A 16,732-nucleotide genomic window follows, 5' to 3' on the forward strand; every position below is an offset into this window, starting at 1 on the left:
GACAGAAAAATCCACCAGAGAAGGCGACGGAAAACCACTCTGGTCATCTTTTCTCAGGAATAACTACGGCGAGTACATCAATAAGCAGTCGTCCTGGCTGCAGAATACAAAAGTAGCGCAGGACTGAAATACTTTCGCTGCAGTCATCGCCAATGTCGGGGGGACCCGACAAGGCACCGGAAGAAGATGAAAAATCAGTAAGATCAAATAATTCAAATTTAAATGTTATAATAATAATATTATTAAATTATTTTTGCAAAAGGGTCCTTCAGAAACCCAACTGGGCCGCAATCACAAACGCTATCTTCATTGGTGCATACTCATTCATTTTTCCTTTTCTGCACCTAATGGTGCATAGGGCACTGCATTGGTATACCAATCGCAGCGCATCTTGATCATTTTTGTTTCATGAAGGTAAGATGATCAGTCTTATGCCCAGGGACTATGAAATATTCTAGTGTAAAAACACCTTTTTAAACTAATATTTCATGTCAACCATGTCGGGAATCCAACCTGAGACCTAGATATAGACATAGTAGGCCAACGCGCAGCATATAAAGTGAAATCAATATGTTGTAAAAGGTGGTCGTGTTGAGTGCAATCAAAAACAAGGTAATGTCAATAGTTTTATTCTTAATACTGCGGTGATACAGAATAATGTACAATGCGACTACGTCGATCCGGGAAGGAGAAGGAAGTGAAGGCCACCAACGTTCGTTTTCCTGGACTCGGTTCCAGGCAACATGGCGGCCACCCATCACTCTGATTGGCTATCACAATCCCTCCTTCTTGGTATAAATGTTGCCATGTTACATTGTATTGAAATGTGTATATTTGTATGATAGTATCTTCATCGAAAAAGATATATCTTCATAGGTAATCCGTTATTAAACACGTTTAGAAAAACAAATTGTATGCATATTATATTTTTAATACAGAAAACCTAGTTTTACTTTGTAGATAAAATTGAAGATAAATTTGATGTTAACTTCCCATTGTATTGCGGGTCCTGGTTTTAAAAAGTTATATCTCTTTTGAAATGAACCATGAAATATTCCATTTAGAGCCACCTTTAAAACCAATGTTTCACTATCATTTTGTCAGGAATCGAACCTAGGACCTCAAGCATAGTAGATGAACGCGCTAACCACTACCTTATGAGGCGGAGTTATCTATTACTAGTTATTCCCTTTTCAGGATTTTTACCTGAGAACAATCTTTCTGGTTCTATTTCACACTCAGAACCCTATTCTTCATCTTCAATCTCCTTTACGGGGTACTGCATTAGTACACTGATAGCAGCGTATCTTGATCGTTTTTACACTAATCAATCTTACGCTTCAGGTGCTAGTCCAGAGACTACGAAATATTAGGCTGTAAAATTCATTTTTAAATAAATATTTCATGTCAACCATGTCGGGAAGCGAACCCGAGACCTCTTGCATGGTTGGCAAATGCGCTACCACTACACCACGAGGTGGACTTGTAGATTATGGAATACAGTCATAATTTATCATTGATTTAAACAAATTAGCAAGTTAATTTAAGACTTCGTATTATAAATTAGTTTTAAGTATATAGATAGGTACTAACTACAATCAATGTATGACAGGGTTACGAATGATGAAATCAGGCGAGAGTGTAAATCTGAGACAAGTATAATTGATAAGATTAAGAAAGGGTCTCTGAGATGGTTTGGTCACGTAGAACGAATGGACGACGAGAGAATGGTAAAACAAGTAAATATGGCAAAAATGAACGGCAACGTTAGACGAGGACGACCAAGGAAGACGTGGCATGATCAGATAAACCGAAATCTTAAGTCTGGTCATGTCAAAAGCAGACAGAACCGAAGGGCATGTATGACAAGATGTATGAATGTGGAAGAGGCTAGGATTGTATGCCAGGATAGACGTGTGTGGCGGTCCATTCTCTCTGCCTACCCCTACGGGGAAATGGCGTGATGGTAGTAGTAGTAGTAGTACTAACTACATTGTAGTTAAAATCAATGTGACAAGTCCGTAACAAATAAACCCTGAAACTTAATCAATAGAATCAACAATCTTTATGATACAAGATTATTGTCGTTAAGGGCCTTGCAGTATCATGATTATGTGATTTTATTCTTATAGATTTATTGCATAATATTGTAACTAACGTTTTTACTTTTTTGTTTATTTTCAAAATAAAACAATTTTGTAGGGATGCATATCTACAAAATTATGTTTTTGAATATTACATTTGATTGTACGGCAAAGTGTTTTAAAAATGAATTTAAAAATTAACAAAAATAAACTACTTTGAACTACGTCACAAGTTCTACCGAATCAGCAAATGATGTAGTGTTATGATAGATTTCCGATTTCCGGAAAGCCAACTTATTAATCAGCCGAACTCACGTGACATCACTGGCGGAGTGATTTTAAAATTACAAAGCTTAAAAATTCGAAATGTAAGAACAGAACCTGTTTTTACAGGAGTAGGGTAAACCAGAGACAATTGTCCCAGGGGGCATTTTTTTTATTTTTTTTTATTATATTGAAAACATATTATACATAATTATATACAATATTCCCAAGGAGTTTTTTTAAAAAAAAACTCATTTAGGGACATACAGATAATAATTTTTTAGAGACGTTTTTAAATTTTAAACTATAATATTATTTAACAAAAGCAAAAAAATTAAAATTATGATATACTACAAATTAAAAAGGGTATGAAAAATACTTGAAAATAACAGAATAAACAGAATACTAGGCATGGAAATAAATTCAAAATAATGTTTACATTATGCAATCTGGGAAAGAAAATTGAAAAAGTTTAAAAATTACATGGATGTATATATACATACTGAACTAGTACAAAATAAAATCTTTTTTTTTAATTAACAAAATATGCGCACACCCAATACAGGTTAATTTTTTTTATCATTAGTACCAATGCAAATTACCCGTAAACTATAGTAGGTACAATTATGATTCGTTGTCGAGCGATGCGTCTGACAGGTCTGGGCATTTCTCCTGTTGCCTGAGGGACTGTCAGACATTTACATTAGAAGGTGAAATTTTTCGAGTGTCAAAAGTAAGTTTCTTAGATCGCATTCATACTTGAATATTGAGATTTCTGTGCTTCATTTTTATACTTTAACTAATACCTATATTTCTTTGGACATCTGTGTTGATGTTATGGCGAGTTTAAATTTAAAATGACCTCTAGGGGGCATTTGTACCAATTTATCCGGGGTCAGTTGTAACTGTAAAATTGATCCCGTGATAGAACTGACCCCGACTCCTTTTTTTAGATATTCGAGTGTAACTGGCAAATCTTCTCATATTTTTAATGTTTTTTTACCAGATGGCTAAAAACTGATTTATGCTTAAGGGGTAAATTAAAATATTATGTTTTGGTTTGTTTGGAACCATTTAGTTCACAAAAACCAAATAAATTATGGATGCAATGCAGTCAGCGCAAATTCTGGTCCCACGAAGATTGCACACAACAAAAACTATGATATATCTGTCATAACTGTGAATCTGAGTAATTTGTTCATTAATTATATTATACGTTAGTGTTTTCTGATTTCCAGATGTTATTTCTGTACATCCTAAAATTATATTACATAGAACAGGGTTGTGGTCCAGAAACTAGTGTCGCGGACTCACAGATCAGAGGTCCGTCGTTATAGTCTTATCATTTTATAGTGGCCGACTATTTCCTGATCACACTACAATCGTGCACTATGTGATTGTACGACAGTTTATTACAATTTATACAAGTTTTTCATATTTCGTCAATTGTACCACTTTAAACGAGTACAAATATTTGAATCGTTTTTTTTCTTTATTATTGAAAATAAAATATCCTATGATATAAGTATTGTGTATTTTATTACATTAAAGTAGTTACATTTGAATTAACGCTTTAACTGGTAGATATTTTACGAGTTTTTTCTGGAGTTAGGTGAATTATCTTGAAAACGTTGAGAAATTTCTAATGCAATTGTCGACAGGAAAAAGAAAATATTTTCCTTTGTGAAAAATATTGAAGTTCGGTGTTAGGTTACCTAGACCCCTAGGCCGGGGTCAGTCGTGCCGTTTCCATCGATCTGTTTTATAGGCTTATAGTTTAAATCCCATTGGAAATAGAAAAACAAAAAATCCGGGTAATACAAGAAACTTAACTGTTACCTTTTTGGCTTCGTTACATTTTATTATGCTTAAATCATTGACATAGAAAAATGCCAAACTTGAATTGGTACAATTGCCCCCGGTCGACCCTTCATTGAATAAATAATATTGCTTTAGTTGATCTAGATAATGTTTACTATGGATATGTACAATATTTGAATAATAAAAATAAGTTTGAAATTATTTGTTTCCTTTATGTTTATTATTTATTCTGATTTTTTACATAATCGTCAAAGTATATACGTCTATAAATAAATATTTGGAATATTAATTTTAAAAAATTAAGTATCTACTTTAGTACTTTATTTCCTTGATGCGGGCCTGCTCGTAAAGGAAATTTCCTTGAGTTTAATAATTGTTTATCCAGCCTAGTGTTTTAAGTGACTAGAGCTGCCAATACCTCCATACTCCATTATTTAGTATCTATTCGCGTGGTGTGAGAAGATATCCTAAGTTACAGTTTATTTTTATTTAAAAAAAGACGCTTGCTTAACGCCCGGGGATTCCGGATTCAATTATCGGTGAGATGACGATACACTCAATTTTTTCTTAAATATACGAAAAAATAAATTTAAAATATTTATTTATCCGGTGCGGCGGCGACGTTCGATCTTCATCGAATGAAAAAGATCAGTGCTACCGGAAATTGGATATAAAAAATGTATTCTTACAAATCGTAAAAATTAAAGCATTTAATTGTAAGTTTCTCTAAAAAAATGTATGAAAAAAATAAACTACTTTAAATGACTCCGTTTTCAAAAGAAACGTTCAGTGGTGCTATTCTGGGCGGGTATTACAAGCGCTCTCACGGCCGTATTATCTCGTATTTACATACAAAATACAGAGGGAAACTGTTTTCTCGTGTATTTTGTATGTAAATACGCGAGATAATATGGACGCAAGAGTGTTTGGAATACCACCCTAGGGCTGGAATTCCCTTAAGGGAAGGGACCTGAGTTGGAAATTCATTAATAATTTTTCAATTATTAAAATTGGTTTTCGGTTTTTTATTATTTCGTTTTTGTGCTGCATAGACAAGCTGTATGGTCGTTGACGAAGCCTGAAAGAATATTTTCCGTTTTCAGCAAACATTCAGGAAGAATAAAATTATGCACTGTTATAAAGTGCAAAAAGTATGAGGGCCAACGGCACGCGGTGTTCCCAAGCGGTCACCCATCCAAGTACTGACCGCGCCCAATGTTGCTTAACTTCGGTGATCGGACGAGAACCGGTGTGTTCAAGATGGTATGGTCGTTGGCAAAGCTTGTAAGAATATTATCTTACGTTATCAGCATACCATACTTCATATTCTATACTAATCGCGTTAATCTCAGGATTATCGACCATACCGCGCAACAATCGATAAAAATATGTAGTCAAATACACATTCCTTCTAGTCTCTAAACTGTTGTAGCCAAGCATACCCTGGAGAAACTCGGTTAGGTAGAGCCAAGGATAATACCCGCACTCTCTCATGTAGAGATATCTCAGAAACTTATTTTGCGTATTACGTTATTACATGTTACGTTACCGCGCCATATTTGTTGAAGCGCACTCGGCGGAATGCATTATACATATGTACCTGCATTGTTATTATTAGACCACTCATGAGAATATGTTCATGTGTGCCATTCGTCAAGGGTTATCTCTTAATGAACTTCCGAGGGGTGTTATTCAATGTTCTACTACAAATATTTGAACCCACTCAAAATGTTATCATGTATTTATTTTTAATTCAGATAATGAATCAAGATGGTGGAGAAAAAAATTCAAATGGTTTGCCCCCAAAACTCAAAAAGAAAACTGACATCACCTACGGTATAGACGACGTTCCTCCCTGGTACCTCTGCATTTTCATGCCACTGCAGGTAAACGTATATTCTGAAAACGGTAATTTTAAATACATGTTAGATTTAATTGAAATGCACGAGCATTTAGGAAGTCTTGAGGAAAGATATAATTTTTTTGGACCGATCAAACTAAAACCCCGATACCCATTTTGTTGTCTAATCAGAACTTTGTATGAACTTGTTGGTAAGAATATAATTTTTCTTCGTGTGATTTTTGTATTGACAAATATTTTAAAAACTAATATGGAAAACCTCTTTAAGAAGGGAACATGAAAGTCTAGCTCTTTAACATGCTTATGACCTGTCATTGTCTATTTTTTAAATTTATATGCCAACGATGTTACATTTACCTTTTAATATTCATATTTCTACAATTCTTTTGCAATATTTATAAATGCAAACATAATTTTTCATTTTTGAGAGATGTAAATTTTGAAGAAAATTTTTCAGATATCGTTTTAAGTTTATAGTACACATTGAATGTGATATTTTAGTATTAGACTTTTGAAAATATTTTAATTACGTTACGATAAGTTCATGCGTAATTTGTTCATATTAGTGATTTATTGGAAAAATAATATGAAAATGCTTCTTTGAAAGTTTTTATTAATAGTTTTTCGCTTTTTCAGCATTATTTGACAATGATTGGAGCAATTGTCGCAATCCCATTTATTCTCTGCCCAGCTCTCTGCGTGGAAGAAAGTGATCCAGCAAGAGGACAGATTATAGCGACTATGATCTTCGTCACAGGTTAATTAAATTATATTTGCTTACTTGGCGTTCACAATTTATCCCATCTTATTGGCTTATAACTCATGTACGTCACGCCACATTAGCCAGGTCCGCATTCTGTAGATGAACTGTCAGCACCAGACGTTTATGGCATCGAAAACTTGATGCCCTGTGAAGTAGACTAACGTAATTAAGACTATCAGAAGGCATCCGACATACTCAGCTATGGTCAAACTGACCGACACAGAATCCACAAGGATTATGAAAAGGAATGTCCCAAAGTTGCAGCCTCGTAGAATTCCTACGGTAAGAAATTTTTTAACTTAATGGTAATATAGAGAACTGTTTTGAAACAAATGTACTTTGTTATTAGTTACATTATTTTCCGGAGTAAATTAGTATTTGATATCTCGCTTATTTATTTGTTAACAGTCTGAACCTATTACAACATGTATTCATGAAAATTCGTACAAAAAAATATAAATCGATAACAGGAAAAAAACATAATGAGTTATGCATGTAGCTTGACCGTTCATCTAATATAACTATAATTATAGAAGAGGGCTCAAACCGGGTTGCGGTTGTCATTTCAAGTAATCAACTTAACACAAAATTTATTTTAAGTTTTGCATATTATATAATTCTGGAAAACCTATATCAGAACTTACAAATTAAACAATTTGTAACGTTTTCGTGATAGCGGAAATGGCTTTAAAGGTCTAGTTTAATAGTCTTTATGACTATAGCTTTAATAGTCTTTATGACTATTCGAAACTCCATCACTCGAGCTGCCGCGATGACAGTTATTTAGTTTTATTTATAAAACTTGTGTGCAACCCATCATGACAAATATGATCGAATGCAGAGCAAACACCACAATGTCTAAAAGAAGACTCTCAGAAGCAAATCTGGCAAGATTCTTCCAGACAGAGTAAGAAACTCAAAGATAAGGAAAACATGAGAGATCTTAGATGTTGTTATGTGGGAGAAGCAACAGAGACGACACTGGTATGCAGATGTGAGGAGATGGATTCATCCATACTCCCTCACATTGCATTGTACGGTCAGTTCCAAAGTAGTTGACCGGGCTGACCACCAAAGAAATGGATTGGCAGCTGTGGAATCGACCTCGCAGGAAGCTAATAAAGAAGAAGAAGTTTATTCAATCTGGTGATTTCAATTTTCCTACCTTCTTCCGTGCATCGACTGTCGACCTGTTACTATTTTCGGAACTTCTTTTTCTATTTAGGTCTCGTGACTCTTCTCCAGACCTCCTTTGGATGTCGTCTGCCCATCGTACAGGGCGGCACAATCTCCTTTCTGGTGCCCACGTTGGCCATTCTGAATCATCCCCTGTGGAAGTGTCCTCCTCAAGTGGAGCTAGAGTTATTTACGACTTGGAGCACGAAGGACTCGAGTATTTCTCTTTTTATTAAAAAAAATAGAAAAACAGCCGAAGCCTTCATTATGTGGGCTAGAATTATCTGACTGAACCATTTCACCTAACATTTTTTATACTTCTTCATAAGAACCTAGTATAAACCAGTTAGTTTAATCAATCCAGCCAGTCTGCAAGCATTTGGGGGATGCTAAAAAATTTTATTTAAAAAAATATAATTGAATCAACAATGTATTCCTCACTGGAAAAACCCGTGCCGAGGAAGACATTTTACAATTTTACTTTAGTGTAAAATAAAATAGAAATATATTATTTCACAATAAATTATTTTTGACTTTTTACGTGGATATACAAAAAATAATTGATTTTAAATACAAACAAATTGTTGTAAATCTCAACTAAGCGTGGGTAGCTTGGATTATAGGAATTATAGGGTGACCAGAGTTTCATTGTTGATTTATATACGTATTTTTATTGTTATAATTAATATTTTATTCATAATTTTACAGGTCAATGGGAACTCTGCCTGGAGTTCTGGGAATGCTGGCTGGAGTACTTGCCTGTACTGTTGAGTCCATCAGCTATTATCCAACAACGGCAAGAATGTGTGGTAAGATTATACCTGCTTCAAATGAATTTTTGTATGTAGGGCGACAACTAGCGGGCAAAGGAACCCATAAACCTTAGCATTTCTTTCAGCTTCTTTCTTCTTCAGCCTTGTTCTCTCTACTGCTGGATAAAGGCCTCTTTCAAACGTCTTCATTTCTTCCTATCACCCGCGTTTATCATACATGTTTTACCGGCTATCGAGTCTATGTCACCGACCTATCTTGATGTGTTCATCTTCTTTTAGCACATAAACTCGTCTATTGTTCATATCGGATAATCTGTATAATTTTACCTGTAATAATTTATTCGGAATAAATTTCTAGATGTACCTCCCCCTCCACTACACGCCATCGACAGGGGCATTGCAATCGAAGGATTCGGTACAATATTAGCTGGTCTTTGGGGGTCTGGCAACGGAACTAACACCTTTGGGGAGAATGTTGGCGCTATTGGAGTAACCAAGGTTGGTATACTTAAATTCAGCAACTTTTGTAACAACCAAACACCATTTTATGTTATCTTTAATGTTTGTGACTTTTCAAATCTTAACATCTCATTTTTCTTATTTTTCGTCACATTCGTTGTAAACGTACTCCATAAAGCTTTTTTGTAAATTTATTTCGTGTTGCCACAAAAAGTTATTGACTCAACGGAAAATTCTATTTCTAATTATTTTTAGGTTTTTTCTAGGCAAGTCATCCAGTGGGCAGCAATGTTGATGATCTTACAAGGTTTAATCAGCAGATTTGGAGATGTTTTCATTATAATACCTGAACCTATTGTAGGTGGACTCTTTTGCGTTATGTTTGGCATGATAACTGCATTTGGTAAGTAAAAAAAATGACTTAATTTCTTGTCTTGTCTTGCCTTTTAATTGACTCCTCCAATAGCCAAAATAACGAGCTACATCAATGATAATCTTGACAAAGGAGAAAAATGTACAGGTATTTTCCTCGATTTATGCAAGGCCTTCGATACTATTAAATACGACATACTTTTAGAAAAACTTAAGATTATAGGAATCCTTAATAAGGAGTTGGAACTGTTCCAAAGTTACATGAAAAACCGAAAGCAAATAGTAAAGATTAATAATCAATCTAGCGACGAAACCGAAACTTCATTTATCGTCCCTCAAGGAAGCATACTTGGACCAATTTTGTTTTTAATCTATATAAATTATCTTTGTAACTTATCTATAAAAGGCTCTGTAATTAGCTTTGCTGATGATACTGTGCTACTTTCTCAAGGAAGTTCATGGGATATTGTATTTGGAAAGGCTGAAAATGACTTAAACTTAGTAAAAAAATGGTTAGACTCAAATTATCTAACACTAAATCACTCGAAAACAAAATACATGACATTTTAAATTAATGTATTCCAGATTATATGTAATCCAAATCTTTCCTGAACTATTCACAGCCGTAATTATAATAAACAAATTACGAATTTTAAATGTATTTTTTAAATAGTTGGACAGAGTAGATTCAATTAAATATTTGGGAATTTATTTAGATTGGAATTTAAGATGGACTAATCAAATTGATCATATTAAAATAAATTGAAAAAGCAAATTTACTTTTTTAAACTATAAGAAATATAATTAGCCTAAAAGAACTTGTAAAAATATATTACGCAATAACTCAAATCAGTTTTGGAATATGGGATAATTGGATGAGGATGTGCAAATGATACACTGATCAAGCAAATAATAATTGCACAAAAAGCTTTAATAAAAATTATCTTAAGAGTCCCAATCAGAACTAGCTCCCTCGGTATATTTGAAAATCTTAATTTCAAATCTATAAAACAACTTTATGTAAAAACTGTGTTACTATACGCACGTAAACATTATTCTCTACCTTCCGTTACAAATACAAGAGTTACTAGATACTCCACCCTGATGCTGCAAAAAAATAAAAAAATAAATACAACCTTCGGTCAAAGAGGATTGGCCTACTACTCGGTTAAAGTGTACAATCTACTTCCATTATCCATAAGGACAATTAGTAAGTTCTCAGAATATAAAATTGCTATTAGGAATGGATAGTGGAGTTGGAAATTTTTTCTATTGTTCTATATAAATTGGTTATGTTTTTAATGAATATTTTAGTTTTTTATTGTTTATTATGTTAATTATAATTATGTTAATTACGTTTTTTTTATATTGTTATTATTATGTTAACTTTGTTAAATAGGTCATCTTAGGCATGTTTCACATTTTGTAAAATGTTTCCCTCGGCACGGGACACCCCAGTGAGGGAACATTATAATGTATGAAAAAAAGAATACAAACAATGTAAAAGTATAAATAAATAAATATAATATATGACGCAAAAATGGTGAAAAATTGTTTGAAAGAGTTGCAAAGTGGTTGTAATTTTTTTTAAATTTTACACAACAAAAAACGTTTCCCACTACGTAAAAAAAAAGCAACTATTGTGTACCATAAAAGGGAATGTCCTTTCCATAAATAAATATTCTCAAAATTACAAATAAAATCATAAAATATGCAGTGTTTTCAATTCTGAGTAATAATACGCCACTCGCCTTTATAATCAAAACCTTTAGGACATTCAATGATTATCAATCTTGAAGTTAGTTACAGTTTACAGCAATAAAACGAGCCCGGGCCGTAGGTACTCAGATCGTGAATAACAAACGCAAATCGAAACCGTCCGTTACATCTTTGTTAAACCAAAAACCAAACCGAAAATTTGGAACGCTATTGTTCTATGCAGTATAGCGAAATGGCATGTCTATAAGCGGGAGCGAATTATTACTGTAAGGTTTTCAATGAGTAATTTTATGTAATATTCTTTTTCTTCATTTAAAAAAAATAAAATATTCCTTTGTAAAAGTATAATGATGTTGTCCTGGTGTTGTTTTTAATTTAATTAATTTTTAAGATATTATCAATCATTCTAGGTCTCGTATTTACAATTTGTGCAGTAGAAACAATAAATATGTTGTCCTTTTGAATTTTAGGTAAACAATTACTTTTAAATAACGATTTATATCTAAAAACCTAACATTCACAAACAGTTCCAATAAAAATTTTATGATAAAATAATTCATTTACTTCTCAAAATATAACCCTTACTTATTTTTTCAGGGCTCTCAGCGTTACACTTTTTAAAATCTGAATAGTGCAAGAAACTTGTATATAATTGGGTTCTCCATTTTCTTTCCACTGGTGCTAAGCAAATGGATGGAAGCTAATCCAGGAGTTATCCACACGGGATCAGAAATTTTAGACTCTGTCCTGGGAGTTTTGCTATCAACTTCTATTCTGCTGGGTGGAATTACAGGCTGCTTCTTAGATAATTTGATTCCGGGTAAATATAACAGTTGGAATATGTTATAAATTGGATAACAAAACAAATTAACTTCCCTTTTTATATGATTGAGTAATTTTAACATATGTTTTTAACAAACTCTAACGAGTGTAAATATTTTAAAGTTAAGTGTAAAAAATATATTTGTAAAAAATATTCAATATAGATTGTTGGGTAAAAATTATGTAAATAAATAAATTGTTTTCATATAATTAGAAAAAGGTAATATGCATATTAGTGAATTAAGCCGCAAAATATTTTTCAGTCAACACTCACTTAGATGGTTGGAAAAATTCTAACCTATTAATACCAAATGCTCACTCGTACAAGCATTACTACTACCCATTCTAGATTATGCTGATTCTGACCGTGACTGATTTAAGCTGTGAACTACTTGATAAACTTGAACGACTTTAGAATACACGGATTAGGTATATTTTTGTTCTGAGAAAATATGGCCACATATCTGATAATCGTAGGCAACTGAAATGGCTCAAAATTAGATAGACGATAGACCATCACTCCCTCTCACTTCTGTTCACTGTACTTCAATAGTCCTAACGCTCCTATATGTAACATTTCAACGCTTGTTAGTGCATGGTTTACGTCTTCGTTCTAATTCTCAAAGCACCCTTTTAATTTCCATCCTCAATTCCTCTTTCTTCTTTAACTCAAATAGTGTCCATGCGGCTCGACAGTGAAATCATCTCCCATCCAATATCGAAGATGTCTTTACAGTATCTCTATTTCAATCACGTCTAAAGAAATATCTCCTTTCTCTTCCTTAATCTTTCCTCCTTTCCTCCTTTCCTCTTTCCTTTATATTTCTTTTTCCCATTGAGTACTAGAATCGATTTAAGGTAATTTATATACAAATACTATTGTTTCTTTTTTGTATGATATACTCGTTTATCTAGTTTTTTTCTATTGAAAACACTTTAGAACTTAAATAATTTATAAAACATTATGTTTTATTGGTTGGTTGGTTGGAAGAAATTGCCGTTTGGCAATAAACCTGCCAATGTACAATTTAAATTATATTTTTTTAATTTAAGTCGTGTAAATATTAGTTTACGTATTCTTAATATCAATACTAAAAAAAATATTTATGTAAATAAATTAAAACTCACTCATTATCAAAATAGCAAAAGTTAGAAATAATTTTCATATTTCCTAAAAATTAAAATATTTTCATGATTTTAAATATTTGATTTCGCTATTTTACTAGAAGTACGAATGAAGTTGTTGACAAATACTGTGGCGATCGTTTGATTTAGAATTCAGATCGGCACAAAACTCCCACTGCCCTCTAATTTAAGACAGAGTATTTATTTATTTTTTTAAAATACGCCATTCAATTATTTTACACAAAATATATACGTTTAATTATTAACTTAATAATTAAGGGTAGGTGGTAGGTTGCACCACTTAAAGGTAAGTTAAACTAAAGGTAAGGTAAACTCATTTTTAACAATGTTTGAGTATGTCCAAATGCTTGCAGACTGGCTAGATTTCCTCCCTAGGGAGTTATTCATATTTAAATTTATTTTAACAGAGAGGGAAAACGTTTTTGAGAAGGGAATATGGAAGTTTAAGCATTTACAAGGCTTATGACCTGTCATTGGCTGGTTTAAATGGCCACTCTACACACATTGTGTAACATTCACCATTCTGCCCATGTTTGAACATCCACATTTCCTCAACTCTTCCCTCTGTGACTTTAAATTAGTGATTTGGTAGGTGATTTGGTTCAGCCGGATGAATCTCACCCACGTGATAAAGGTTCCAGCTCCTTTACTTCACAAAAGTCAATGACAGGTCATAAGCCCGGTAAATGCCTAGACTTCCATATTCCCTTCTCAAAATTTTTTTCCCTCTCTGTTGAAATAAATTTAAACTCATTTTGTCCATTTTGTCGAAAATGAAACAATAAATTATTTAACTTTTAACTTTAAATAAATTCTCTTAGGTGCAATTGAGGCTTATAAATTTTGCACAAAATAAATACATTTTAACTAGGAAAATCACAATATTAGCGTTACAAATATAAATTTCAAAGTAGTTTTAATTTATTAAGGATCTGCAGAAGAACGTGGTTTGAAGGGTTGAGGTAAGGAAATGGCACTGGAGCCTCCGGAAGGAGAAGATGACAATACTGCCCATGTCTCTGACACGTACGATTTTCCCTTTGGAATGGGATGCCTTACCAGGTAAACCTGACTAAAACATCGCTCAGAATCAGATGACTCGTTCAATTTGTTTTTAAGATTTTATTTATTGAATTATTGTTAACATTTTTTATATTTTTTTATATGGGAGTTGCATTATTTTTTACCTTGCTTATAATATACAAGGTTTATATTTTAAAAAGAGAATTTTTCTGCTATTATATTACTTTATTTTAGCTAAACTGTCGAGATCAAGAAAGGTATTCTAATGTGGGCCAATCGGGTACTTCTCAGCATTTGCTCATGTGGAGAGGAAACCCCTTAAAACTCTTCAGGAGAAGCCGGCTTGTTGACAGTTGTCAACAGGCCTTCCGTTCCACTAGAAGAGTGTTCGACATTTTGTTCCCTACGTTGGTTTATTTTACCAATTGCCTGCGTTATATTGATCGTGTACATTTTTAAATATATCAAAGTTACATTATTTTGAGTTTGTCCAAATGTTTGTAGTCAAAATACTAAATTTCACCCCCTAAATTAAGATTACCAAATAACAACAGAGATGGAAAATATTTTGAGAAAGGAAGTAAAAATATGTTTATCACTAAAATCAACAAATGGAAGAAATGTGGATACTCAAACATAGGCAAAATGGTGAATGTTCGCAGTGCGTAAAGTGGCCACTTAAATAAGCTAATGACAAGTCATAAACCCTGTTTATGCTTAGACTTCCATATTTTCTTCTCTAAAATGTTCTCCATCTTTGTTGTTATTTGCTAACATTTTGAAGTGCAGTATAACTCCCACTATCCGAATTAATGAGAGCCGGGCGTTAACCGGATATGCATAAATCCTGATAATTAGATTAACAATAAAATTAAAGTAATATTTTGAAACAAAACGCTAAATTGACACTAAGATCACTCTTTTATTGCTTTTAAAATAATATAGTGAATTGGAATCACATGAGGTCCAGCAAAGTTAATTGAACAATTGACGAACACAAAAGAGCGTGTAAACTTGGACATCCAGACAAATCCGCAATAGCGGAACACTTTATAGACACAGGACATTTTTTCGCCTTTGAACCAAAAATTCTACATAAAACTAGTAATTATAGTGCACGAATAATAAAAGAGGCAATTGAAATACACAGACATCCAAATAATATAAACAAAGACGACGGGCTTAAATTAAATTCAACATGGTTCCCAGCACTACATATGACAAAAACGAATAGAAATGTGCCTACTGCCGGCTGCGACACAGTACAAATTACTAGTACATAAACATAATTATTCTTTCCTACAAAACAAGAAATGTGCCTACTGCTGACTGTGACACGGTACAAATTACTAGTACTTAAACACATACATTTCTCTATAAAACACACAGTTTTCCCTGAAGATGGCTCCTGCAATGGTAGCCGAAACGTCGGATCAAATCCAACATACACGGTATCACCCAAAAAAGATACATAATATTAATTGAACAATGTTTGAGTATGTCCAAATGCTTGCAGACTGGTTGGATTTCCTCCCTTGGGAGTTATTCATGTTTAAATTTATTTCAACAGAGAGGGAAAACATTTTTGAGAAAGGATTATGGAAGTCTAGACTTCCATATTCCTTTCTCAATTTTTTTCCCTCTCTGTTGAAATAAATTTTAAAAGTTAATTGCTTTGACGAAGAAACTCGTTTACGAGCAGCGAGGCCATTATTTTGAGGTTTTATTTCTTGATAACGATCCGGATATTTGGCAGTCCGGATGACTGGAATTCGGATAAATGGAATTCTGCTGTACTTTATTAAAATTTAATTCAACATTTAAATGAATGGCTTCTCCAAATTAAGGCGAATAAGCGTTTCAATGTGAAGCTTAAAGATCAGACTCATTTATTCCCTAGCAAAAAGATAAATGTAGGTAAATATGTAATTGAAGTTTTCTGTCAAGAATGCTTAAGTATACCCCTTGTCATAAACTACCACAGCTCAATTCGGATTTTATATTTTTTTGTGTTGTGTTTAATATTTACGTATCACTTAAATTTACGCTTAATTTTATATTTTACTTTTCGATATTATTTAATTTCCGTCATTTTTTTTCAGGGCGAAATGGACATCATACTTGCTTTTTCTTCCCACATATAGAGCGGGGCAATGGAAAATAGTATTTGGAAAAAAACGCTAACCGAGACGAATAAAATTGCTATTTTAGTCGCAGGATTTTAGTACAATAAAAAAAATAGGTACCTATTTGATATCGTTTGTTTTTTAATTATTTATTAAATTAATGTACCTGCCTACTATTTGGATTTACGTGGGCCTATGTACGCATTTTTGAAGGGGCATTCCTTTTTCACTAGTGGGATATTTGATTCCAGAATTTGGCAAACTTTGAGTTGTAACTTTGTCATCAAGATTCATACGTTAGTAAAATATTTGTTAAAAGCATT

General features: G+C 33.0%; 1 protein-coding gene and 1 non-coding gene across 2 annotated transcripts; one reads left to right on the forward strand and one right to left on the reverse strand.

Moving 5' to 3' along the window:
• Positions 1 to 4,615: 4,615 nt before the first annotated feature.
• LOC148282984 (solute carrier family 23 member 2) lies at positions 4,616 to 16,467 on the forward strand. The gene is given in 11 exon segments (XM_088224227.1): positions 4,616 to 4,708; positions 5,927 to 6,055; positions 6,667 to 6,787; positions 8,019 to 8,154; positions 8,678 to 8,778; positions 9,101 to 9,240; positions 9,457 to 9,604; positions 11,890 to 11,912; positions 11,914 to 12,112; positions 14,190 to 14,322; positions 16,386 to 16,467. Coding segments are annotated over 10 exon segments (1,209 nt in total). The 5' UTR covers positions 4,616 to 4,708; positions 5,927 to 5,929.
• Positions 5,328 to 5,446, reverse strand: LOC148282985 (5S ribosomal RNA). Its single transcript, XR_015821969.1, has one exon. It is a non-coding gene; the product is annotated as a 5S ribosomal RNA (ribosomal RNA).
• Positions 16,468 to 16,732: the final 265 nt, after the last annotated feature.

This window comes from Micrasema longulum, unplaced genomic scaffold, assembly GCF_059751315.1.
Source record: "Micrasema longulum isolate JH-2025_06_02 unplaced genomic scaffold, ASM5975131v1 h1tg000273l, whole genome shotgun sequence".
In the NCBI taxonomy this organism is placed as follows: Eukaryota; Metazoa; Arthropoda; class Insecta; order Trichoptera; family Brachycentridae; genus Micrasema; species Micrasema longulum.